The following is a 25,692-nucleotide window of genomic DNA, read 5'->3' on the forward strand; positions in this document are numbered from 1 at the left end:
ACCGGAGAACCAATTCGTACCGTGCTTCGATCCATTTTAAGTACCAAGGCAACAACAGCCTGCCGGACCTCATCCTTGTAGAAATCTCAATAGCCTCTTCTCCCTCCTCTTCCTCCGCGGAAGCCACCAGAGTCTGGTAATCTCTCGCCTCTCCTCCACTCACCACTGGGTATACTTGCTGGACCACCAAAGTCACCTCTTGAGTTGTAGCCATTAAAGCCTCCTCTACTGCCCATCCCGTAGCCGCCTCCTCTTACACGGCCGTAGCCATTTTCCCGAGGCGCACCTCTCCCGCTGACGCTGCCTCTACCGACGACTGAGCCGTCACTGAGAGGAGGAAAGACCGCGCAGTCGACGAAATCGCCGATCACAAATCGGGCTTCCTCGAGCGTCTTATCGGCATCTTCTCCTTCGAGTCTGGGTAATCCTTCGCCGTTTGAAGAGTCCGGAGCTGAGATGACGACACTTCCTATCTCTTTGCTCAAATATCGTCCCCTTCCCTCGGGCTCTAGTCTGCCTCCACCTCGGGCTGCATGGACATCGGGATAAACTAGCCTAAAGCTCAACCTCGTGCCAATGCTGGGATCGGGCAAGATGTGTGGAAGGGCTTGTGTCAGCAGGTGTGCAAGTTCCCGTAGCGTACAGCTCATCCATGTGTAGATCTGTACATGGGCAGGAAGATGAGGATGTGGATTCGACGGCGTGGGGACGGGGAAGTCTGTTAGGTTGTGAAAGGCAGAGGATCTGTAGCAAAAGTTCAGGAGGAAGGGTGCGGTAGTCTGGCGGTCGATCGAGGCTTTTGGTGGAGGAGAAGGTGAGCGCGACATAGTTGGCTGTGGCAGGGCCAGTCGTGCTGGACAGGTGTGTGGTAGACGGAAAACCAGAGTCGGGGGAAGGTGTTTATTCAATGCCTCGAGGAATAGCACAGAACTCTTGCAAACAGCAGCTTCACTGTGATAAAGACAGTCTATCGAAGCAGTTCTTTGATCAAAAGCGAAGAAAGATCGAAGACAAAGGTCTCCGGTGCCTCGATATACACTCCAGCGCGTTCAACACAAGTGGTTCCCTACCACTACTACTCGTCAAATGTCGTACCTGTCCGGCGTAGCCTCGGCACGTTCAGCCTCGTGGGGAGTGATCCGCAGCCTTGCCGAGTCCACGCTAAGAGTCGACCTGTTTCCCTTAACGGACTCCAGATATCGACATTGTCTGTTGAACATCATGCCTTGTACGACATGGCTAGGTAAGTACCTGATGCGGTCATTCGTGTTCGTGAAACTGCAACTTCGTCAGGAAATGGCTCTGATTTTGAGCCTTCCACTTTCGCAGCTGTCGAGTACATGCCGCTGATGTCAATGTTAACCCTGCGGTGAACCCTTTACCTTGAACATGTAATATCGACTACATGATGCAGTCCGTTTGTCAACATGGCACGACGAGTGCCGAATGCAACCAAGACACATGAAATTGAGCATGACCGTCTGATCCCGCCTTCCCGAGGTTGTGGTAAGTATAAGATGTGCTTCATAGGGCGACTCATCAGCCATGGAGCGAACCTCTACCAATCCCATTCCCGACATGTATCTGACCTATCTTGCTTTGTTATGTCTACTTCAACTTAGTGGTGCAACAAGTCCACATAGGCATCAGATTGACTCAGACAAGGTCCTTTGCTCAGCCAACTCCCGCCAGATCGCCAACAATGGCAACGGAAGTACCGTCTGGCCATGGCAGACTTACATGTCGTCCAATGCTACTCCTCCAGCTCTTCGAATCAACAGGACCAAAGAATCCTTGTTTGACGGCTTACTCTTCCTCACCCCTTCCTATGGCTCGAGCATCCCAGGCACAAAGGAACAAGCCCCGATCATCATGAGAGATGACGGTGACCTGGTCTGGAACGGACCCGTCCACGACAGCTCTAATCTGCTCGTCCAGACCCTTGGCGGACGACAGGTCCTGACGTACTGGTCCGGACAAGGCTCGGCCGGTTACTCCCTAGCAATCGGCCACGGCTACGGGGAAGTTGTCATTCTTGACAGCACTTACACAGTTATACATACTGTGTGCCCACAACTGAACCTGAAACTCCCACCTGGAGCGACGGCCAGATGTGTCGCCGATGTCCACGAGTCAAAGATCACGGATAGAAACACGATGCTCATCACAGCGTACAACACGACTCCGTACGACCTATCCAGCATAGGTGGACCATCGAAAGGCTGGCTCCTCGACTCACTGGCCCTTGAAGTCGACATAATCACAGGCAAAGTGCTCTTCTCATGGAGCCTTCTCGCGCATCTGCCGCTCAATCGTACACTGTTCCAACTCAGTGGCGCCGGGACTAGTCAAAGCACGCCCTTTGATCCCTTCCACGTCAATTCCATCCAGCTCGTAGGCAACAATTACTTGATCAACGTCCGCAACATCTGGGCCACATTCCTGGTCAGTCCCGCCGGCAATATCATCTGGGCAATCAATGGTCTGAACGGAGGAGATTTTGGCGCCTTACCTGAAGGTGGAAATTTCGTAAACACTACTCCTTCTACCCCAACCACTCACTCACTCTCTCGGACACACGTGCTAACGTACTGACTGCATCCAGTCCTGGCAACACGATGCCCGTCTCGAAACCCTCAACTCCTCCGCAGCCCTGATTCATTGGTTCGCCAATAACAACGACGAATTCACCGCTCCAAGGGATATCAAACCAAGCACAGGCCTGACACTCCTGATCACGCTCCCACCAGACCCATCGTCCCCACCAGTGTTGTATACTAACTACACGAATCTACAATATCCTGTTGGCGCTTGGTCCCAGGGCTCTTTCCAATACCTACCTAACGGTAACGTCCTGATGGGCTATGGCGCCTACGCGGTCATCGAAGAATATGGACCAAAGGAAAGCACGAGCAACACCCAAGGCCATGTTCGCTGGTCCGCCGCCTTCGGATATGACGATCTCGTCTCCAGTTATCGGGTCTTCAAGCAGGAATGGCACGCGACGCCAGCGAGCAAACCAAGTCTCGTCGTATCACGGACCATGGCTAATGATACGCTCAATCAGTGTGCCGGGAATTCGACGTGGAGAGGTTATGTAAGTTGGAATGGTGCGACGGATGTCACAGGCTGGCTCGTGTATGCTGGAACGAGCAATGCTACAATGAACGCCGTGGGAATGGTGAAGAAAGAAGGGTTCGAGACGGAGTTCGTGCTTCCCCAGGGAGCAATGTTCATTCAGGTTGGCGCGGTCGAGAACTACGAGAGAAATGCAGTCAGGAGGTCTGATGTCGTTGCTGTTCCGGCGCGACAGGATTCACTGCCTTACTCCTTTGGCTGGTGAAAATCCCTTTTGTGAGACTTTGTCGAAGTAGAAAGGATGGTTGACTTAAAAAGGCAATAATATACAATCGGTGGAAGTCGGCATCCAATCTGTAAGCCTGTCCTGAGCTTCCGCCTCCTCTCCCCTTCGTTTGTGCTATCAAAGGATCCTCACGCCCGTCCGTCCCTGCACAGCATTATACCCAACACCTCTCAAATTCCAGTCCCCCTCGGGCTGGTCTTCCTTCATCGTATTGCCACCGCGGTCCGTCGCTTTGCTCCAAATATTCACATCCTCTTTTGGCCCATCAACTTCGATCTCGACTTCCCATAGCACCCAACTATACTTTCCCCTGGCCTTGCCCTTGTGCATATTGCTCGGATGCGTTGTATTCTCATCCCCATCATCCAACAGCCTCGCCCCGACCCAATTCTTTCCCTCGTCAATACTCACTTCGACCTTTTCAACCGGCCCGTCCTTGCCTTGAGGGATCGCATACCCTGCTATCTTCACTCTTCCCCGACCGTCCCTTCTCAGTTCATCACCATCCTTGGCTGGAACGGCAACGATCGAATTGATCGGATTATCCTGCATCGCAGGTGTACTGTCCCACACGCCCAGCTCCTCTGCCTTTTCAGGCGACGTGGCCTCGGGAGGCAGGACCTTGTAGTCGTGCTGTTGGTAGTGATTCTGCGACTCGCGAGGCGAGATGACGATCTTGTCCAGCCACTTCACGCTTCGCGCCCCGATGATGCCGGGGATTATACTCCGGACCGGCGCACCGTGGCGGGCGGGCAGCAGGGTGCCATTCATCTACGTCGCCGTGCGCCATCAGCTCTCTGTTGCCTGATACCACCTAACCTCAACACCATCAAGTCTAACCGGGGGAGACGTGGTAGGAGAAAAGAGACAAGGAGTGCAGAAGAGCAAAGAAGAAGAAGCCGACGTACCTCCAAAGCGAGAATGACCTCTCTCTCCCTGTCCATGGCCACGGCCAAGGGCACACTGGATCCGTACCACTCGTCATCCTGGACCTTTGTTGCATTGCATTCCATCTGGACATGAAGACCCTCATACTCCTTCTCATCCTCCTGCTCGATCAGACCCGCGGAGGTGAGAACATCTCGTAGAAGCGGGCCCGTCCATTCGGCGTTCATACTGTCTTACCATCAGCTAGCACCCAGCATATCTCCACCATAGTTGTTCGAGAGAAAACTATGCGAACCCCCGGGAGTAACTTAGTGACCAAACCCCAGCTAGCCTCGTGTCATCCAGCAGAGGATCAGCAAGGGGAAGATGGGAAACTTACACTGCGCCGTCACCCCAGTCCACCCCGCTCACCTCCTTTACGCGGCTCCGCATCTCGTGTCGTCGATTCCCTGCGCATTGAAGTGCACATGTCACTGTATGCTGTGAGAACTTGGATCTGAGGTCGTCCACGGTCAAAACGAGATCGAGCCTCTTCGGTACGACTTGCGAGGTCGTTGGGATCGAGTCGGATTTGATCGTTACTTTGTGCGTCGATGCATCGATGTGCTGTATTGGTCCGTGGTTGCGGTCGTATGCTTGTGGTTTGGACAACTCGTGGTCTTTGGATGGTGTCAGGAAGCTGATTGCGCTTTTAGTCCATCATGTCCGAGGAGTGAGTCGGCGGAGGGCCTTGATTTTCGTGTTCCGGGGCGTGTTTACTACTACGTACCTTTGGACTAAACGCTGCGTGTCTGGTTCTCTGTTGATGGGGTTCTCCACGGTGCCATCTTCTTTGGAATCCATGTTCTCGGGACGTCGTTGGGATAGCCACACGAACGTTGGTCTTTAGGATGGCTACGCCAGTTGTTGAAGAGCATTACCGTCTGAGAAGTGGTTGCCAGGAATACAAGCAGTTTCCTGCTCAGCAGATGGAATATCGATCTTCACAGTAGAAATGCATCTGTCTCGCTGTCTCCGCATTTGAACTTGACGTCATAAAGGGATTTATTTCGAAGGGATGTAAGGGCTATTTGATTCGCTATACGCTCAGCAATCAGTACGTTTGTCTCCAATCGAAGTTGTCGTTGTCGAAGGGGGACACATCCAAAAGCTCATTCAGCACGCTGCTTTCAACATTCAGCTCCAAAGATGCCTACTCTGAACAGGCCTACTTCCTAAAATATGCAATGATGGCGCAGACACCGACCGTGGCAAACGGATCCCGCTATGCAAAAGCTCAACCGGAATGGTAATACAATCATTTCTTCCCTTTCTTTCCCTTGGGTTTTGGTTCGTCAGACGGACCCAAAATCGCGTCGAATGTCATGTTCGGATCCGCCTCGAATTTGATGGGTGGGTTAAACGTCGAGGCCGGACGTGGCACCTGCTGAGATGGTGATGTCCCCATGGCCTCCAGTCCCAGATTGAGTGAAGTCCTGTCATGGCTGACGCTTCGAGTGTCGGAGTGTGCCGGAGAGAGCGGCCTCATGAGCGGTGAGGCATGTGGACTGGCATAAGGTGACTGTTGCGGGCTGAGGTACGGGGAGGCGGCAGCATGGGGATTTCGTGGCTGCGGTTCTAGACCAGCCGCCTGGTCCTGTTGCATTGGCTGCGCAACACCGTCCTGTGCCTGTCTCCATTCTGTGGCTGATGTCCAGCAATGGCTTCGCCGGTAAATCCCTTCCACGCTATGGTCGATCTGATCGGCTGTGACAAGGCCTCCACCACTCTGAACATTGTACCAAGTTCTTGATGTCGACTGATCTTCCTTCATCCATGGCCTACCTCCTCTGGGTGCGGCACACAAGAAGTATTCGACTCCATCCGTGTATTTTAGGTCTCGGGCGTCCACAATAGTCATCGGGAGGGCTTGTAAAACGGCGTACAAGAACAGCCAATGACCGCATCGAGCGTCGACAATTTGCTCGAGGTATTTTCCATGACCAGCGCGGCGCTCGTAGTTGAAGAAGGCTTGGATCCACGGGCTTGCATTGATCGACATCCGATTGTACGAGCCTAACAATACCTCGTTGACCTCATTTTCGCGCAGTTTCTTGATTTGTAGTGCTGTCTTATCCACAACGACCACGTGGGTACGGTTGAAGCTGTGAGAAAATTGGGGCAGTAATGGCGTATCAAAGGGCATTGGAGGTACGACAGGCGGCGTGGCTCGGTCATATTCACTTTCAACACGTCGGATTGCATGCTGTATGGATTCATTGAGATCGCTAGTCTCAGCGTCATCCGCCATGGGTGGCATATCGGCAGTCCTCGTTGTGATGCTCGACCGATCGACCAGGATATCATACAGGTCGGTGAAGTCTTTGTAAAGTTCCTGCAGTAAGACTCTGTTCAGACCGCTCTCTTCAAAGTTGTTCTTCTTCGAAGAGGCCTTTGGTGGCCAAGCTCCATACCTCCGACGATAGTAAGACAGCGTAAACTTCCTGAAATCGACGAAAGCGGCTTTCCATTCCTTGAATCGGACAAGTTTCGCCTCTGTTGAGCTTTGGGAATTTGCGACACCCGCGAACATTGATGGAAACTCGAAGTCCTCCAACTTTCCTCTGACATTCAGTAATCTCTGTTCGAGATCGAGTTGGGCGCGTTCCAAGCGATTCATAGTGATCGGCGAGATTTTCTCATACTTCGGACTTCTGAGCGCCTTGATATCCGCAAGTTTACCCACGGCATGTGTGAACCCTTCATGGTACATTGGCCAAGATTTGAGCTGCTCCCCCAAAACAATCGCTTCGATTGTCTTTTCTCGGCTGGAGCGAACGTCACTCAATCTCAGCTCATCACAGTAGCGCGCGAAGCTGGTAGTCGGAACTTCTCCGAAGGTTGAGCCGTCTGGATTCGTGAATGAGAACCTCTTCAGAATCGTGCTGATCCCCATGAAGATTGCGAATAGCGTCACCTGTCTCGGGGTAGCGACCAGAGCACCACCAGCAAGGAATCCAAAGAAATTGCGGTACAACACCAGCAATTCCAGATCATCGCCTTGTGGTTCCGACCAGGGATGGGACATATCTCGTTCAAAGCCCAAGGGCACATACACGTGTTTTTGCTCATTGACCGCAGTAACAAGATTTGGGATGGAAAAGTTCAAGGAAGGCCGGGAGGCCGTTGAACTGGCTTGGGATGGAGGACGACCTCCTTTTGACGCGGTAGTTAGTTCGGCGAATGCAGCGTGAAGTTGTTGGAGATCACCGTCCTTGTCAACAGGAGAAGTTGGGGACGCCAATCGCAGGTTGACAAGAGCTCTAGAATCCATCAAGAGAGAAGACTGAATCTTGAAACATGGGCCTTTCCCTGAAGATGGCGGATAGAGATAAATTAGCGTATCACCCTCGTCGTTCCAGACTTCGGGGACCTGACGAGTCCGTTTTAGCAAAGTCTCAACATCGAACGATTGAATGCCTTACCTTTTCGCCATTGAGCAGCGGCGTCAGATCGTAAGCGACCAATTCTCTTAGTCCAGCAATCCAGGCTTTTGGCTGTGGCTGTCCCTCTTCATAACCATGACGCTCATGCTTTGTAGGTCCCCAGCTCTTCTTTTTGATTTTAGTGGACGTCGGGGTAAGAGGTCGACCCGGAGAACCGATTGAAGCCGCGCCAGATGGCACCGTCAAGGCGGGTGATTGGGGTCGACTGCGGCTGTCATCGCGACTCTGTACTCGATTCAGACTGATCGGGCTGCTCGTCCTGCTGCCGAGTCTGCTGTCTGGTCCACTGCGGTGACTGCTCGGTGGTCTGTATACTCCTTCGTCAGAAACAAGAGGAGGAGGGGCAAGTGGAGGAAGTTCTTCGTGGAGATTGATGTCGGAGGATGTGGTAGCATGATATTTATGCAATTTATGAGGAGCTGCAATGGTCGTGTGAGAGGATGTGTGAAGATATTCAGTGCCAGGAGGATGGGAGATCTGTTCGTGTTCACGACCCTTGTCATCCCGTGTTAGTGATAGCGAGAACAATGAAGACACCCTCTTCGCCATGATGTCCAATTCAAGAAGTCACTGTCCTCCTGCAGAGGGATTCTTGCTTGTGCGTAGTCAGTCTGGAGTAGGTTGTTCACTGCCCACCACTTTACCAAACACAATTCAGGAGGTGTCAGTCATCTCTTGACCGCAAAATGCACTTCTGCAGTGTCACCATTGTTCAAAGAATGTCGCACAGTAAGAAATATGCAAAGGGAATGTAAGTGAAGACTGGTCAGTCGAAATCAGGCAAGAAATGAGTGCTCGCCTAGCGGAGAAAGCGATTTGGGCGCAGGACGACACTTAGAACCGAGTCTGGCAACCTTGCGGGCTGTTTGCCGCGTGGAAGGCTTCCTGCAGGACATGGTAGCAGACCCCAAGGAGGTGTTGAGATTCCATAAAAAGCTGCAATGCCCATTCGACGCGCGGATTCCAGGGCGCAGGTAAGAAATGCAAGGGGACAACGCAATTCCAGAACCGCAGTTCTGACCTTCTCTCACATCCGGGGACAATACTGCGGGCTTTCGCTCCACCAAATTATCCAGCAACAATCCACACTGACGTCTTCGTCAAGGAGAAACACTGGGTGACATCTTGTGGACAGGCGTGGCAGGCTTATCTGAAAACCGTTAAAACCTTGAAGCCAGGGACATGATCGCCTGTAGCCGACGCCTAGGTTAAAGTGCCGCTAACCAGAGCACGGCAGAGCCGCCACCCCGCCAATGCCCACCCACAACCGCCTCTGCTCATCGCACCGACTGGACAATGGACATACAGTAAAAACTCTGAGTCAGCCGGATGGCCACTGACGGAGATACAACTATTCTGACCTTCACCTGAGAGCGTCTCGTCTATCAAACAATGAGCCACAATGTATAAATGATACCTCCACACCCGGTGAGACTGTTGAGTTCGACCTTACGACCGAAGGTGACCGGGAAGGCAAAATCGGAGGTACTCGCAATCACCATGACGCGTCGACTGGCCTCGCAGATGGATACCAGTGGTGGAAATCAAAATCTCAGCTCAAGGCAAATCGACCTGCTCAAAGGCTGGCCCAATCCAGGGCTGCTTCCTCCTCAGCAGCTTGACAAGGCTTCCGACCATATCCTATCTAATCCTAATAACAAGGATGTCCTATTCTATGGACCGGATGAAGGCTATAAGCCGCTAAGACAAGCAATTGCGAAATGGTTGACGGACTTTTACAGACCTAGCAAGCCAGTCCCGACTGAGAGGATATGCATCAGCGGAGGTGCTAGTCAAAATCTAGCATGTATTTTGCAGACGTTCACCGATCCAGTCTACACACGCAATATTTGGATGGTAGCTCCAACATATTTCCTGGCCTGCAGGATATTCAATGACTCTGGATTTGATGGCCGTTTGAGGGCTATACCAGAAGATGAAGAGGGAATTGATCTTGAGTACCTTGAAAGAGGCCTGCGAGAGAGTGAGGCACGCGCACGAGCCGAGAACAACACGAGTCCCCGACTAAAAGCCCCCAAGCCGTGGAGGAAGATTTACAAGCATGTCATCTATGCTGTACCCACGTTTTCGAATCCATCGGGTCGCATCATGAGTCTTCACCATCGGCACAGCTTGGTAAGACTTGCTCGAAGATACGATGCCCTGATAGTGACGGATGATGTCTACGACATGCTCCAATGGCCTTCTGATCCCAAGGCAAGCCCACGGAAAATGGACAGAGCCGTTCTACCACGAATAGTGGATATTGATCGAGAACTTGACGGAGGTCCCGTGGATGCGTATGGACATGCAGTGAGCAATGGCAGCTTCTCCAAGATCGTTGCACCAGGTTGTCGAACAGGATGGGCCGAAGGTACCGAAGCGTTGGCTTATGGTATTTCGCAGACTGGGTCAAGTCGATCCGGAGGCGCACCCTCGCATCTTGTCGCGTCCTTCATCTACCGACTTCTCTCAGCAGGCACATTGCAGAATCACATCATGCAGGAATTGCAGCCAGCATATGCGCGGCGTTATTACACCATGATTGATGCCATCGGAAAATACTTACTCCCACTGGGCTTGACGATGCCTCAGCCAAACAAAGATATTGCTGGTGGATACTTCATCTGGTTGACTCTGCCTCGATGCCTGAATTCGATGCGGATTCACAAAGATGCACTGGCAACCGAAAATTTGATCATCGGTTCTGGGCCAATATTCAAAGTGGAGGGTGATGAATCAAATGAAGAAACCAAGTTTGCAAAAGAGCTCCGCCTATGTTATGCCTGGGAGGACGTTGATGTGCTGGAAGAGGCAGTGATCCGGCTGGCACGGGTCATTCGACAGGAAATGACCAAACAAGTCAAATGAGCGACGAGATACTGCAACGTGATGTTGATGAATGACCTTCCTTTCCATGGATGTGTCCCTCGAGTCCTGCCAGCTGGCCCCTGTACCCTCGTCTGAATGTGCCAGTCCAGATCTTGTTTGTGCCAACAAGTGGTAGCCTTGCCACAACGAATCGCTGGATGACCAGCCACGCTTAGCCACCAAATCTGTAAATTGGTCTCCAGCTTCTCTGCGCTGTCAAACGCGACGAGTTTCGGAATGTTTCATGGTGTGCCACGCGATCCAATCGGATGTATGACGGGCGCCAATGTTTGCCAACTTGGTCAAGATTTGAACCTCGTCCGCTCTTTGAATTTCTGTGGCCTTTCCATTCTTCGCCATACTCCGATGTGCAAGAATTGACGAGTGGACTAGAAGGAAAGTCGCGGATTAAGGAGCCTTTCTGGTTGTCATGCCGGCCAAATCAGGAGGTCTAGCAAGCTCTGAACTGCTGTCTCGCCACGCGGCTCCTCGCCAACGGAGCGGCGCGAAGGACAAGCAATGGATACCCAAGGGATCAGCACCGAAAGTGAATGATCAGAGACAACTACTGACCTTCTTTGTTCTTCTTCCAAGGACACCAGAGTCCACGAGCAATGATGAAGGTGGAAACGCAGCTTGAAATTGACAGAGGGAGCGAAGATGCAGTGTAAGTGTGCCCATTGAACCACCTCTTTCTGGCGGGAGATTTGCTCTCTGCACACCTACGTTGGTTCATATAACTTTTCATCAGACATCCTTCTCTTTTCCATTCCCTTGTCCGCCCTTTCATTCTTTTTGCAGGCTCTTGATATCAACACCTGCCAGTCATTCACTTCCCAGACAGCTAGAGGTTGTCGCACTTCCACTCGTTTGAAGAATACCTTTACTTACCCGTCGGCCGCCTTGGATATCCCCATCTCAACCGCACCTGCCTTCGATTGTCGTCTGACTACGGTTGGTCACTTGTGACTTCGGAAGTGATACCCGTGACTTCCTTCCTCGCTCTGCTCAATACCTGCCTGTTGTTATTGTTTGTTGGGTACGGCAGTCGCGCTTTCTGACTGGGATCTCTTTCACGGCCCGATCTCTCGAGAACTTGGACTTGGACATAACACCCCTTCCACCTCACAAGTTTTGCACAGTATCACCGTCAAAATCTGTTTGTTCGGTGCCGGCCACCGTTACTATTAAAGCTTCTGTAGCTTAGTTTGCAACGATACTGCTTCTGGCTCATCCAAAACGGACGAAATCGAAAATGAAGCGGCTTCAGCCAGGATTTACGATGCTGGCATATTACCTCTTTCTTCTTTTGCCGTGGCTGGCCATGGCTGTACCACGGCCTCAACCACTGTCATTGGAACCACGGCAACAAACCTCCTCGTACTGGCTTGCCCAGATCCAACGACAGGGGACTGTAGCTTTCGGCAATGACCCGAACTACAAAATCTTCCGCAACGTGAAAGACTATGGTGCAGTTGGTGAGTGAAGGCGTCCACAAATCGGATTCCGATGCTAAGTACGCGTTAGGTGACGGTGTGACCGATGATACAAGTGCCATCAACAATGCCGTTACCGACGGGGCAAGATGTGGCCAAGGCTGCGACAGCTCGACCACTGTCCCTGCCATTGTCTACTTCCCACCCGGAAAATACGCAGTCTCGGCTCCCATCATCCAATACTACTACACACAATTCGTGGGTGACGCAGTGGACGTCCCAACCATCGTGGCCATGGCCAATTTCGAAGGCCTTGCCGTTCTCGATACCGACCCATACATTCCTGGAGGAAATGGAGCCCAGTGGTACACCAATCAAAACAATTTCTATCGTCAGATTCGGAACTTCATCATCGATACTACACAAATGCCTGAGGATCAGGGTGCTGGCATTCACTGGCAAGTGGCACAAGCCACCAGCCTGCAGAATATCGTTTTCAACATGGCCCCGAAGAGCCCAACCAACAAGCAACAGGGTATCTTCATGGACAACGGATCTGGCGGCTTCATGTCCGACCTCGTTTTCAACGGCGGAAACTATGGCGCCTTCCTCGGCAATCAGCAATTCACCTCTCGGAATATGACCTTCAACGACTGCAACACAGCGATTCTCATGAACTGGAACTGGCTATGGACATTCAAATCGCTTAACATCAACGGTTGCGACATTGGCATTGATATGTCCAACTTGGCTAATGGTGTTAACCAGACTGTTGGATCTGTGATTGTCCTGGACAGCGTTATGGCAAACACCCCTGTGGGAATCAAGACTTCTTATAACCAAACAAGTCAACCCACGACTGCAGGTACACTGGCTCTGCAAAACGTCGACTTCAGCAGCACTTCGAAGGCCATTGTCGGTGCAAATGGTGTCGACCAAATACTTGCTGGAGGAAGTGTCGTAGCATCTTGGGGTCAAGGTGATGCTTATCGACCTGTCGCTGGGAGCCAATATGGCAAACGACAACCACAAGCTGTACCAAGCTCGTCGTCATCAGAATGCGCCATGTCTACTACGACAACGACTGTAACACTGTCCCAAACAGCGGACCAATCGATGACGACTGCCACCGTAACAGTCTCAGCTCTACCGTCATCCAGCGTCAGTGCATCGCCAATGGCACCTCCCAACTTCACCGCGGTAGGCAACTATTCTGCAGTCGTAGCCAACTACTCTGTAGCGACTGCAATAGCGTCCGCTTCGTCCTCGTCAAGAGTGTGTCAAACTTCCCCGGTCTCCCTCCAGTCATCGCGAGTGCAACAGGCTTTGACCGCTCCGACTCTACCCGCATCTCTCATGAATGGTAACGCAATATTCGAGCGATCCAAGCCTCAATATGAGGACGTCCCTGCGTCGTCATTCACCAGTGTCAAGTCTGCTGGGGCGAAAGGAGATGGTGTTACTGATGATACGGCGACACTGCAGAGCATCTTCAACAGTGCGACTGAAGGCCAAATTATCTACTTCGACCATGGTGCATACATCGTGACCGACACCCTACAGATTCCCAAAAACATCAAGATCACTGGGGAGATTTGGCCTTTGATCATGGCCAAAGGTGACGCTTTCACTGATATCAATAATCCAAAGCCAGTGCTACAGGTCGGTTTGCCAGGCGACACCGGCTCTGTAGAAATTTCGGATCTGATCTTTGAAACCATGGGCGCTCTGCCGGGTGCTATCATGATGGAGTGGAATGTCGCCGAGGAGTCTCAAGGATCCTGTGGCATGTGGGACGCCCATTTCAGAGTTGGAGGAACTGCTGGTACTCAGCTGCAGCAGGACACTTGTCAGGCCAACGTGACTGGGTCGTTCCAGTTCAAACCGGAGTGTGCCGGATCATTTTTGATGATGCACGTCACTCAGCAAGCAACTGCGTACCTGGAAAATGTGTGGTTTTGGGTTGCTGATCACGAGCTTGATATCGCCACACACAACCAAACCGACATCTTCAACGGCCGAGGACTGCTGGTCGAAAGCCAGGGCCCCAGCTGGTTCTATGGCACCTCTTCGGAGCACAGCCAGCTGTACAACTACCAATTCTCGAATGCCCAGGACATTTTTATGGGTGCGATCCAGACAGAGACTGCATACATGCAAGCCAGTCCGGACGCTCTCAATGGAGGATTCCCACCCAACGCAGCTTTCACGGATCCAACATTTGCCGACTGCACCACAGAATCATGCAAGAAGACATGGGGTTTGCGCATTGTCGATTCGAGTGATATCTACATGTATGGCGCCGGGCTTTACAGCTTCTTTGACAACTACATTCAGACCTGTCTTGACACTGAATCCTGTCAAGAGAACATGGTCGATATCCAGTGCTCGACCAATGTGAATCTGTTTGGATTGACAACCAAGGCGTCAACCAACATGGTCAATGTTGACGGGACTCCAGAGATTTTCCAGAAGGACCACACCAACTTGTTCGGTCAGACCTTGATGCTTTTCCAAACATAAGAACGGATGGGAGACAAGGCCTTTTTTCAAATGGGATGGCCTGGAAGCGGCTTCTTGAAACCATTTTGGCCATCTATGTTGGACTGATGGAGGGTTGGTACTCGTCAGAGTGAGCGGAATTATCCATTGATGACATGCATAGTTTTTATGATGGATTCACTCAACTATGTGAACGTTGAGGCTACATGTGCATAATACCCACGCATACGCTTTTTGCGACTTTATTGCTGGTGGCTCTAGTTAGTGTTGTAATTAGGACAGCGAGAACCAAAAACAAATGAAACCTTGCTTTTCACCTTGACACCCATATATTGAAGCCCTTCTTGTTTCTTCACGCTCGTGACGCTCCATCATGATCGTCCAATTGACCCCGGGGTTTCAAGCTTACGGGGAATTGATTCAGACTGGCAGCTTCTATTGGTGGATGCAACTAACATACAGTACATACCTAGGTAAAGTAGGTCGGTGGGTAGGCTCTCCACGGCTCTCCAACTAACTAGGCGCCACAGGGAGCTGAACCAACCAACAGTAAGCGCATGGCCAGGTGCCAGGCTCGCAAGGTTATTTAATGGTGGCAGGCGATGATGGGCGGTCGCTTGCGGGGTTCAGCAAACCAAAACTCTTGACCTTTTGACTGCGCCCATGTTTCTGTGGATTGATTGCATTACTGCCGCACCATGTACACAATGCTATTTACACCCATATCCTGACTTTCAGAAGTGCCATTCTAGTAGAATGATACATTCGCTCTTTTCATCACCACCATCTGCTGTGTTCGGCAGCATAGCCATATGGGCGTTGCCGTCGCCGTAGCAGTCCACAGCCATGGCTCTCAGACGACCTGAGCGGGTTTATTTGGACGGTGAGAGCGAGAATGCCAGCGATGTCTCAACCTCATCGCAAGGAACTCAATCCACCCATCCGCAAACCTTGCCATCAATCCGACCGCAAGGCAGGCCCGTCCATGTAGTATCCTTCACCAGATCATCAGATGGCGGCTACTCCAGAGATGAACGGAATCCCCAGGCCTCGACGCCGAGACACTCTCTACCGACAAGACACTGTTCCACCAGTGGACCTTCCGATGTATATCCTTTCGCGACCGACTTCGGCCCAAGAACATTGGCAGAATTTCTGCGGCAAGAGATAGACAAGCTGAAACTACTTCTCGCATCATCCAGAGCAAAGGGCAAAGGAAAGGGGGCAGAACAAGCTGGTATTTCTGCTTCGGCGGATACCAACTGCAACAGTTATCCTCGCGGCATGTACTCCACGGCGGAACACGAGGCAGCCGTGAACGCTCCTACCACGTCTGACTTGCCAAAAGCCGCCGACCTTTCTTTGCAAGCAGCCACTGACTGGGCATACGAGGAAGAGCCATATGGCACGAGAAACGTGGGTATACTCCACGGTGGACACGATGGATTGCCTTCTGTTGGTATTCTGCCGGCATCTGGTCAGTCCCTCCTTTCGACTACTCGGCAAATGAGCACTCTCTTGAATACTCGTCGACGTCGATCGGTACGACTAGCCAGAATGGGCCCGAGTCCGGATGCCGGCGAGGTCGGGGGTACCTCCTCCGAACCTGATGCCAGATCTCAGGTCGACCAGAACTCGGTCAAGGAGAACTTGTCGCCATCCAGTATGCCTAGCCCCAGTATGCCACCAGCTGTTCAAAGCAAAGCCAGTGGCAGTAGCAATCAAGGTCTGCCTACAGCCTCTCTCGTGACTGGCACCGATTCGTCCAGGAGGACTAAGTTTGAAGAGCACACCAGAGCCAAAAGACAGCTTGTTAGGAACACGACTACTGCGGCACTGGCTAATACTCGAGCCATCACTAGACATATACCCACCAGGCTTCGGCCGAGATGGATCCTTGATAGCCCCGCGACTTCCACTTCACTCCCCGATGCCCCTGAGAGTGGAAGCTCGTCCAATCCTGATGGTGTTGACCGGCTTTCGCAGCCAGCTTTGCCTTCTTTTGGAGGCATCGGTGGACCGCGGCGGCGATCAAGTCACTTTTCCCCTCCGAAATCGATTCGGTCCAAAAACATTGAGCCACAGGAGCAGCGTCTCCGGAACGCAGAAACAAGTAGCCAGGGTCATCTGCTAGCCAACTATGAAGTATCAGATCTCGTCGAGGGCTTCTTTTCGGGCATGCGTAGTTCTAGGGATGCTTCCTCGGCAGGAGCACTGACCACTGGCGCGCCACTAGAGGACGACACTGAAGCCCATCCGGGTCTGTCTCGTTTCGTCTACCAGGATATTGTTCCGGAACAGCTTCCTGACGATGAGAAGAGAGATTTCTTCCGTGCTGTACAGGAAGTCACCGGTTCAGCAGATTTGAGGCAGCTGCTCATGGCATACGACTTGGGCATCTCGATTAGAGAATTCGCTCGCATTTCGTCAGTGGACAACGCTGAGTTCCTAGCCCAGACACCTCGGCCTTCATCTTTAACATCTTCGTCTACAGCTGATGAAGACGCCACCGGCCTGAAACAGGAAACCAAGAAACAGTGGTCTAGTCTCATTGACCTCAACGATGATCATTGGATGGACATCGCAGCATACCTATCTTCCCAGGATATCAAGAACGTCCGACTCGTCAACCGGTCACTTAGCCAGGTCTTGGATCCCATCCTGTTTCGCAATGTGGTAATCGACTTTGGCAAATCCTTTTTCGATGTTGATAATACCGGATGGGACAGCAGGTCTGGGCGGCCTCCGTCAAATTCCATGCTAAAGAGACATGGGGGGGACATCAACCAGTTTGGCATCGCATTCGAATATGACCTGGCCGGACTCACAAATGCAAAGGAGAAAATCATAGAAAGAGAGCAGGTTGCATGGTTTGGCAAATTCACATGGCCGACAGAAAACTATCCCCGATACCCAACCCTGCAAGCTCTAGAGGATTTGGTCGACCACAACCGTCCGCTGCTTCGAGAGGCTTTCAAATACGTAACCAAGGCCTCGGAACTTGGATTGTGTATCGACAGCGGACATGGCTGGATTGAAGGACCCGACATCTCCGACCTTGCTCTGTACAACCGACGCACCAAGAAAGGAAGCAAAGTGTTCGGCAAGACCTTCATCAATGAAGACAGCTGGACGACTCTAGCTCGAAACCAGTATTTCAAATGGGCTCAGCAAAACACCATCAACGAAACCATAAAACGTCTGAAAGAACGTGCTTCCAGAATCCTTCCGGACGCAGTTTCGTCTGACATAGGATATGCTGCGGATGAGATCCAGTTCTTGGAAAACCTGAAAGCTCGTGATATTGAAAGCTTTCGAATGCAACGAACCCAGCTTGACACTCGTCCCGAGGCGCACATTGGTGGCTTTGCATTCGATCAGTCTACAGAGGACGAGTACTATGCTGGAGTCGGTACGATGGATCGAGCTCCTCAGTCGAATGACCATGAGGCACAATGGCCATTGATCTTTGGTGGTTATAATCTTGCCGCCGAGGCTGGAGGCCACAACAGACCCATATTCGACAAAACTGCGAATCCCGCTTGCTCCCCATTGCTTCCTGGCGCGTTGACCGAATCACAAGCTCAGTGGTTGATGGAAACCGTCTGGGCGCAGCGCGCCTTCTTGTCTGCCTATACCACAGCCATCATCACCAACAAACAGAACTTTACGACCATTAACACCCTCAGAATTAGTAAATTGTCCTCCGGCCTCCTACCATCTCTGGAACAACGGGAATTTTGGAAATCTCTTCCTCGATTGAAAGACTTGCAAATATTGATCAGCCCCGATTGGCGAAAAGAACATGTCATTGGTGATCGAGCTTATGCTAAGAACATGCTCATATCCCCTGCGACAGCCGCCAAGAGATTTACCCGGTTCCTGCGCTTGTACGTTACCAAGATCGAGAGTCTTCACAAACTGACAATCGGCTATGTTGGAGGAGGAGAACATGCTGTCGGGATGTGTGCTCGCAATCAGCATGTTTTGCCTGCGCCGATCGTTGATGATCCTATGGATTGGCTTCACCTTCCTGATCGGCCTATTTCCATCACCAAATTTGACCATGTTCGTGACCTCAAATTCGAAAATTGTTGGTTTACGCCCTGGATGTTGAGAGAATTCATGAACAAGAGTAAAGACATCAGTCTTCACTCGCTCACTCTCGAATCTGTCAGCATGACCGCCTTGCACAATGCTAGTCTCGATCGCCAGTTGTATGCGCACGGTCCCAATCAGCGGTGTCTCTTTCCACCGACTTCATGGCTTCGTGAGACTCTTCCGAACAGTGCTGCCTGGTGTCAGGTTCTAGACGATATCACCCCTGGTGCCACACTGGACGACCGCAAGTGGGATGCCGGACTGGTTGACGACGAGTTTGAGCCGAGACCCGGTCGATCTTTCCGTGGCCATATCCAGGAGATCGTCCTCAAGAGCTGCGGTTACGTCAGGATCTCATTGCCAAAGACGGACGCCGCAGGATACAGTCAGTGTTCGGCAGTCTGGCACCACAAAACCGCCGTGGATAAGGGCCTACTCCGACGCAGATCGCAGTTCGAGAGACCTTTGCGTTCGACTTCAGACGAGGAGGTCGGTGCACTTGCCATTCAACAGGGCAACCGTCTCGCGGGCAAGGAATGCGATGACGACCATCCTCGACGAGTCATGCTGAGTTCGTGCACGCCGAATGGTGATCAATACCCTTGGCTGGGTAAGCTCACTCAATGTGTCCATCCGATTGAGAAAAGAGTGCTAGAAGAAGCGTGGAACATGACCTTTGGTTGGGGCGATGATCTCGAGCGGTTCGGTGCCGTGGAAGATGGTTTCTTTGAAGGAGGGACTGGACGGTTCAGCGGTGTCATTGAGAAGGATTCCGACTTCGACGAAGCAGAACACGAGTGATTGTCCTCGTCTGCAGGCTTGGGGATGCACGAGTCTGACTGTCTCAGTGAGGCACATTGTATTGGACATGAGAAAAGGCCTGTGTGAGCGACCTAGGCGTTGTATGAGTGACTAATGCTTGGATCCACACGAATGGAGTCGTCGTTGATGTTGGCTTGTGGTGGCATGCGGCACGCGGTAATTCAGATGGATTGAATCTTGTGTATGCTATGATACCATGGGGATGAACTACCACGGCAGAAAAGTGTTTCGAGTGCATTTCTTATGTAGTTGATATGGAAAGCCAGCAAAGCAGAGATACCCAAATGACTTGATGACTCTACTCAAATAAACAAGGCAGGACCGGACTATGAATATGCTGGTGTAGGTTGACTGCCTCCGCAGGTGAATCGCCAGCCTCTGCTGATTGTCCTGCTTTGTGTGAATAACAATGTGAATAGCACAAACAAACGACCTCTTTGTCACTGAGGCGGCACAACCATGTGGCATTGTGTGAAAGCTCCGGGACTGCTTTGAGGCGGTTGTCCCTTCCTAGATTGGTTTAAAAGCACGAGTCGCTGTTTGTGATTTCGAGTCCAGTCCCCAAAGACGAAGATCACGCGGTTTCCTCAAGCAGATCTAGACTTGTCCAACATATCGAGTCATCTCTTACAACTCTGTGGATCAGAGAATCTCACAAAGAAACTCGCAATGTCTTCCATACAGCAAGACAAGCACGGCCCCGAGATCGCCAAGTGCCGTGCCGACCTCGCACAGATCGAACAAGTCATGAAGGACATCCAGTACGGTATGAGTCTCGACGACATCAGTCTCGAAAAGGGGGTGCCAGCGTGGCAGTTGACCTTCAGAATGGCGACTTATGGCCTGCAAGCTGCAAAGATCGGAGCGCTGATGGCTCATGGTCCGCCGGCCGATGGTCTCGTCCACGTCCGATCCTTGTCCAACGAGGAGAACAAAGCGATTATGGTCGAGACCATGGCGAGGATGATGTGTGGCGTCCCGATGCATCAGGCGTTGGAGCTAGCCAAGGATGAGAAGGAGCGAGAGATACTTACAAGCGTAAGCCGGAGAACTGTGCCCGTCAGCAGAGGTAAAGAGGTAAATGGCACAGGATCTAGTGCCGGCTGGGTACATTTTTAGGATCGGACGATATCTATATCTTGTCAAGAAGGAACGAGCTGCATGGGACTTGCATTGAAGATGAAAATGATGGCAATGGGTGATGGCGAGGAGATGAGAGTCTGTGGTCAACCGCCTGGTGTAGTACCCAAGGGCAGATGTGTCTATTGATTGTCCTGGTGACTTTCAGGTAGCTTGAATCGACTGGTAGAAGTTCTGCGGTCTTTCATGTGTGTATGTATGGGAAGTATTCTGATCGTCCACTGTAAAAGGTCTACTCGCGCCCACGGGCATCTTGGTACTCTCAAAGTGAGCACTGGAAGGATTGACGGATGTCTCATTATTCCCGGGTGCTCGCTACGTGGTCGTCCACTGTCCGTCGAGCCGTGGAAGCAAGAACAAGGTGGAGCGGCACTTAAAAGCGGCGTGGGTCGAGCGAGTTCTTTACCCATGAGCGTTCGGCGCCGCTTTAACTTATCATCTCGACGTCTTTTCGCACCGAGATCCAGATATCTTTTCGCCTTGTACTCCGTACGACATACCTTACCATCTCTTCGCGTGCATTTGCATCTCCCACTCGGAACAATGCCGTGACTTGATCAACTAGTCGAGGCAATGGTTGAAACAATCCACCTCGCGCACACGCCGCCCGAGCTGGCGCTCCACGTTGCCGTGTACACCGACGTCGAAAACGCCTCGTTCCTCAAAGAACAACTCCTGGCCGGCAACGCCGAGTTCGAATATGCGTTCATAGATGCGAGCATGGTCCGTTGTCTCTTTCCTTCTCCCTTTTGCCCACTTTCCCATTTACCACTTTCCTTTGTACACTTTCTTATACTCATGGGGCCTGTTCCAGATTCTGTCCACCAAGCACGTTCTGGCTGCCGCTTTCCGCGCGATGAACGACTATCTCAATGAACGTCTCAAGTCGCGAAACATCCATTCTGAAATTGTCTTCTGTCTGAGCCCGAACAACAATGTACGTGTTATCACCTGGCAAATTGTCTTTCGTGGTGGTGGTCGTCGACGATTGCCTCGGGACTGACAGTCAATAGATCGGCGAAGCCTTCCGACGTTTCGGCGTCAGCGAATCGACCCGTAATCTAGTCGTCCTCAAGGTCGCTACCACACCAGACATCACCCTCGAGAACGTCAGCCAGCATCTTTCGACGCACATCCAGGGGAAGGAATGTGACTTTGATGATGCGAGTTTCCGCAAAATCTCCGACGTCGACCGAATCCGCAAAGTGTACAAAGCCAACTTACCAACGAGCTCGAGTAAAGACGGCAAAGCCGTCAACGGCACAAGTGACCGGGAATTCGATCCGATATGGAGTCTGGAGAGGCAGGTTCTGGGTTTGATGGCCCTGAGAGGCGCGACTTGAGACGTTCAGTCAAAGACTTTTTTCGCCAAAACGCGAAGACTGATCCCAGTGTACTCCACCAATCTATGCACAACCCGGTATCGGCCTTGGTCGCGGTTGTGCTTGCGCTTTGGCAGGACTCTGGTGCGCAAAGCTATACCAGAAACCATATGAGAGAGGTTCCAAGGATCTCTCTACGAGACGAATCGCAATGCCTGTGGCACAGGCAAGTTGGCGGCAGGCAAGCGTGGCGAAGGGACTACAGCAGCCTTCAAGCTCCAGCTGTCCAGCCGAGAAGTAGCCCATCTTTCGACAGAAGCTATCCACTTTGCGCAATGCCATGTGAAGCTCTATCGTCAACACTGCCACGTGAAAACATCAATGGTCTTTGCAGAAGGACGTGGCAGACGAACAAACCCAAACCGAAAACGACATATTGTTCGGTCCACATACAACCTCCTGCTGCTCACAGCCGTTTCATGTGCATCGAAGGCGTGCCAATAAGGACCACCGATGCGCATCTTGTCTTCGAGTTAAAGTTGTTAGGCATCTCAGCCTTACATGGTAAATGGGTGGGCAAACTCACCGCATGTAATTTGCGTCAAGTACGAAGTACTTGGCAATTGGCATATTCCTTATAGCTCGCAAGGGAATTATTTTATTAGTGTGAAGCAGGTTCGATTCAAGTACGGGAGGGAATCGTGCTCATCGGCGACCTCGACAACTACATGCCAGATCAATCAAGCAAAGCATTCTATTGCATAAAGCCACGTTTACGTCTGCCAGTTTTCAGTCAAAGCCTTGTCTGATGTCTTGGGTCATCTCTAAATGTACCAAGGTAAATATGTAATATCATCCCTGCTCCCGATGTGGCTGTAACGCTCCTAGAAGCATGGCTTGTTTTTCAAGCATCAGCGATGCTTGAAACATTCAGGCCTTCACATTGACCCCTTCCTGACGTCCACCAGAAGTCTCCTTGCCGTTGTCAGTGGCCGTGTCATTGTCCTTCATGTCGGTAGTGTCGTCCTCTTGGTCGGCCGCGCCATTGGTAGCAACAGCTTTTCCAATTTGTCCACCCTTGTCTACATTCCCTGCCGTAGCCTTCGAAGCCTTCTTCGCTTCACGTCTTGACTTCCAATAATTCTTCTTCTTGGACTTGGTGGACTTGGTGGACTTTGAACCCGAACTCTTGGGAGAGCTATTCTCTTTGTCGGAACCTGTACCGTTGGCCGTCGATTCGCCAGTGGAACTTGCTTGGGAAGGAGATGCTATGACGCTGGAGTCGGCCTCAGGCTTGTGAGGTGTATCAGCAACGGTGGATTCTTCCTGAACATCACCAAGAGCTTTCTTCGCGCCGTCACTGACAGCTCGGGCTCTGTTTTGCTGATTGCTGACGTTGCGAGGGTGTTGACCATTGTGGCTGTTACGGCGAGCTGCTTTGCGGTCATAGTGAGCTTTGATGAGGGCACGGTAGGGTGAGAGATGACTTTCTCCCTGCATGTAAGCAACGGCTCGAACGATGACGTCTTTAGCCTGATAGTGTAATGGTCAGTTGTATCCTGCGGACAGCTGGGTAGACTTACAATGTACTCGGCATTCAACAGCTGTATGAGGTTGGTGGTCAGCGTCGCCAACTTAACGACATCTGTTTCAGTCTTGCACTGACTGTCCTCTGAGATGTTGCGTGCATTGAACATGATCGAGCGGATCTCTTCCTCGGTAGCAGGGTCAAACTTGTGCTCATTGTAAACTCTTGGTGCTGCTGTCTTCGCAGCTCCGTTGGTATTTGTGGTAGATGCTGGAGACATGGGTTTGACACTGTCTGATGAGGGCACGTCGCCTTTGGTGGCCTTCTCCATTGCAGTACTTTCCGGTTTGGTGGTGGAATCACTCTTCATAGGTGACTCAGTCTTGGTCTTCGTGGGAGAGGTCACTTCAGCCATGACTGGTATTGGTGGACAGTCGATTACTGCTCTGCAGAGTGGAAACTATTAGGGAGATGAAGCGAGAGACAAACGAGAGACTCACCAGAGCAAGGTTATATCTGTTTTGGGGTGCTGCTGGACCCTGTGAAGTGAACTTGATTGTGAGAGTGGATGGTGAAGAAAAGGAAAGGTGGTGAGATAAAAGAGGCAAACGATCAATCTGTGTCTTCAAAAGGTGCAGTTGCGACTTGCTGATTGATTGTGTTTGACTCCCGTAACAAAGAAGGTGCCGTAGCTGTCGGCAAAGTCAAGCAGGTGCAAGTGAAGACAACAGGTCAGACATATGCACATTTCCGGGCTATCGATGAAATGGCTTGTCTAAATAGCTGAATAGAAGACTTGACTCTGCATGTCCGTTCAAGTTCATTTCACACAGTTGGTGGTGTCGCTCTACTTAACTTGAAGCACCAGAGCAATTCAATGCATCTCTGCTACACAGCCCGTGCTGTTCTCTTCATCAGCCATCACTCCCGTCTCTGGTTTTTGTCACGGTCCAAAGCACTTCTCTCGGCCATGATCAAGCTACCCGCAAAGGTTATCTAGGTAGGTATGGAAGGCTGAAGTGACTTAGAAGGAGGAAAGACACGGAGAGTTGCAACAACTTCTCCAACCGCAGAAGTCCGACGTCAGCAGTGCCCATTGAATTGGTTTCTACAGCAGCAGGAGGAATTGGTCGAACGTTTCATCTTTTCTCCATTCCATACGAGTACCTATTCAACATCACTGCTTTTCTGCAGGGCCCATCATCATGGCAGGACTCTTGAAGAAGCCGTTCAAGCTCGCTCTGATTCAGCTAGCATCAGGTAAGTGGTGAGTGCCACCCTGCACTTTGTGATTGCGACAATACTCATGCATCTCCAGGTGGTGATAAAACAGCAAACCTTGCCCATGCTCGATCAAAAGTTATCGAGGCAGCCAAAGCCGGCGCCTCAATGATAGTCCTTCCCGAATGCTTCAATTCACCATATGGCTGTCAATATTTCCCCAAATATGCAGAGACCATCCTTCCTGCTCCCCCATCTCACGAAAAGTCGCCCTCATGGCATATGTTATCCTCCGTTGCAGCCGAGACGAAGACGTACCTTGTTGGTGGAAGTATACCTGAATTTGTGCCGGAAACGAAGGAATATTTCAACACTTCTTTGGTCTTCTCGCCGACTGGCAAGCTGCTAGCAACACATCGCAAGACGCATCTTTTCGATATAGACATACCAGGGAAGATCAAGTTCAAAGAGAGTGACGTTCTATCCCCCGGCAACAAAGTGACTATCGTCGACTTGCCAGAATATGGTAAGATTGGACTGGCTATTTGTTACGATGTTCGCTTTCCGGAGCTTGCCATGATTGCTGCCAGAAAAGGTGCTTTCATGTTTGTTTATCCAGGGGCATTTAACACTACAACTGGTCCAATGCATTGGTCTTTGCAGGCTCGAGCTAGAGCAATGGACAACCAAATTTATGTTGCTATGTGCAGTCCTGCACGAGACACGGAGGCAACGTATCATGCTTATGGCCACTCAATGATTGTCAACCCCAATGCCGAGGTTTTGACTGAGGCGGCCGAGCATGAAGACATTGTATATGCCGATATTGCTGGGGCCAAAATTGAGGAGACCAGGAAGGGCATTCCGATCTACAGTCAAAGACGGTTTGATGTTTATCCTGATGTTAGTGCCGGCAAAGTGCGCTATGAGGATGAAACAAGCTCATAGATGTGCCCACATTCCTCCAAGAGCATAGCATAAAATCAAAATATAGCTAAAGGCACCTCATGCT

The 25,692-nt window shown here is 51.4% G+C and overlaps 11 protein-coding genes across 11 annotated transcripts; 7 read left to right on the plus strand and 4 right to left on the minus strand.

Moving 5' to 3' along the window:
• Positions 1 to 86: 86 nt before the first annotated feature.
• PV05_07530 (uncharacterized protein) lies at positions 87 to 827 on the minus strand (the record flags this gene model as incomplete). The annotated part of the gene is made up of 1 exon (XM_013460365.1): positions 87 to 827. The coding sequence occupies one exon, from the start codon at positions 825 to 827 to the stop codon at positions 87 to 89; it is 741 nt and encodes a 246-aa protein (XP_013315819.1).
• Positions 828 to 1,545: 718 nt separating this feature from the next.
• Positions 1,546 to 3,343, plus strand: PV05_07531 (uncharacterized protein; the record flags this gene model as incomplete). Its single annotated transcript, XM_013460366.1, has 2 exons — positions 1,546 to 2,529; positions 2,606 to 3,343. The coding sequence occupies 2 exons, from the start codon at positions 1,546 to 1,548 to the stop codon at positions 3,341 to 3,343; spliced, it is 1,722 nt and encodes a 573-aa protein (XP_013315820.1).
• Positions 3,344 to 3,372: 29 nt separating this feature from the next.
• Positions 3,373 to 5,228, minus strand: PV05_07532 (uncharacterized protein). Its single transcript, XM_013460367.1, has 4 exons — positions 5,022 to 5,228; positions 4,632 to 4,931; positions 4,273 to 4,480; positions 3,373 to 4,135 (listed from the first exon to the last, which is right to left on the minus strand). Exons 1-4 carry the CDS (start codon positions 5,093 to 5,095, stop codon positions 3,482 to 3,484), a joined length of 1,236 nt encoding a protein of 411 aa, XP_013315821.1. The 5' UTR covers positions 5,096 to 5,228; the 3' UTR covers positions 3,373 to 3,481.
• A 42-nt stretch (positions 5,229 to 5,270) lies between these two features.
• Positions 5,271 to 8,722, minus strand: PV05_07533 (uncharacterized protein). The gene is made up of 2 exons (XM_013460368.1): positions 7,717 to 8,722; positions 5,271 to 7,664 (listed from the first exon to the last, which is right to left on the minus strand). The coding sequence occupies exons 1-2, from the start codon at positions 8,284 to 8,286 to the stop codon at positions 5,550 to 5,552; spliced, it is 2,685 nt and encodes an 894-aa protein (XP_013315822.1). The 5' UTR covers positions 8,287 to 8,722; the 3' UTR covers positions 5,271 to 5,549.
• Positions 8,723 to 9,038: 316 nt separating this feature from the next.
• PV05_07534 (uncharacterized protein) lies at positions 9,039 to 11,335 on the plus strand. The gene has a single exon (XM_013460369.1). The coding sequence runs from the start codon at positions 9,148 to 9,150 to the stop codon at positions 10,606 to 10,608; it is 1,461 nt and encodes a 486-aa protein (XP_013315823.1). The 5' UTR covers positions 9,039 to 9,147; the 3' UTR covers positions 10,609 to 11,335.
• A 597-nt stretch (positions 11,336 to 11,932) lies between these two features.
• Positions 11,933 to 14,567, plus strand: PV05_07535 (uncharacterized protein; the record flags this gene model as incomplete). The annotated part of the gene is made up of 2 exons (XM_013460370.1): positions 11,933 to 12,086; positions 12,136 to 14,567. The coding sequence occupies 2 exons, from the start codon at positions 11,933 to 11,935 to the stop codon at positions 14,565 to 14,567; spliced, it is 2,586 nt and encodes an 861-aa protein (XP_013315824.1).
• Positions 14,568 to 15,238: 671 nt separating this feature from the next.
• On the plus strand, positions 15,239 to 19,755 carry PV05_07536 (uncharacterized protein). The gene has a single exon (XM_013460371.1). The coding sequence runs from the start codon at positions 15,393 to 15,395 to the stop codon at positions 19,446 to 19,448; it is 4,056 nt and encodes a 1,351-aa protein (XP_013315825.1). The 5' UTR covers positions 15,239 to 15,392; the 3' UTR covers positions 19,449 to 19,755.
• Positions 19,756 to 20,138: 383 nt separating this feature from the next.
• On the plus strand, positions 20,139 to 20,671 carry PV05_07537 (uncharacterized protein; the record flags this gene model as incomplete). Its single annotated transcript, XM_013460372.1, has 2 exons — positions 20,139 to 20,538; positions 20,589 to 20,671. 2 exons carry the CDS (start codon positions 20,139 to 20,141, stop codon positions 20,669 to 20,671), a joined length of 483 nt encoding a protein of 160 aa, XP_013315826.1.
• Positions 20,672 to 21,182: 511 nt separating this feature from the next.
• Positions 21,183 to 21,952, plus strand: PV05_07538 (uncharacterized protein; the record flags this gene model as incomplete). Its single annotated transcript, XM_013460373.1, has 3 exons — positions 21,183 to 21,332; positions 21,424 to 21,546; positions 21,623 to 21,952. 3 exons carry the CDS (start codon positions 21,183 to 21,185, stop codon positions 21,950 to 21,952), a joined length of 603 nt encoding a protein of 200 aa, XP_013315827.1.
• Positions 21,953 to 22,699: 747 nt separating this feature from the next.
• Positions 22,700 to 24,314, minus strand: PV05_07539 (uncharacterized protein). The gene is made up of 3 exons (XM_013460374.1): positions 23,960 to 24,314; positions 23,515 to 23,905; positions 22,700 to 23,464 (listed from the first exon to the last, which is right to left on the minus strand). The coding sequence occupies exons 2-3, from the start codon at positions 23,872 to 23,874 to the stop codon at positions 22,862 to 22,864; spliced, it is 963 nt and encodes a 320-aa protein (XP_013315828.1). The 5' UTR covers positions 23,875 to 23,905; positions 23,960 to 24,314; the 3' UTR covers positions 22,700 to 22,861.
• Positions 24,315 to 24,554: 240 nt separating this feature from the next.
• Positions 24,555 to 25,692, plus strand: PV05_07540 (uncharacterized protein). Its single transcript, XM_013460375.1, has 2 exons — positions 24,555 to 24,719; positions 24,778 to 25,692. Exons 1-2 carry the CDS (start codon positions 24,665 to 24,667, stop codon positions 25,626 to 25,628), a joined length of 906 nt encoding a protein of 301 aa, XP_013315829.1. The 5' UTR covers positions 24,555 to 24,664; the 3' UTR covers positions 25,629 to 25,692.

This window comes from Exophiala xenobiotica, assembly GCF_000835505.1.
Source record: "Exophiala xenobiotica strain CBS 118157 unplaced genomic scaffold supercont1.4, whole genome shotgun sequence".
Lineage (NCBI taxonomy): Eukaryota > Fungi > Ascomycota > Eurotiomycetes > Chaetothyriales > Herpotrichiellaceae > Exophiala > Exophiala xenobiotica.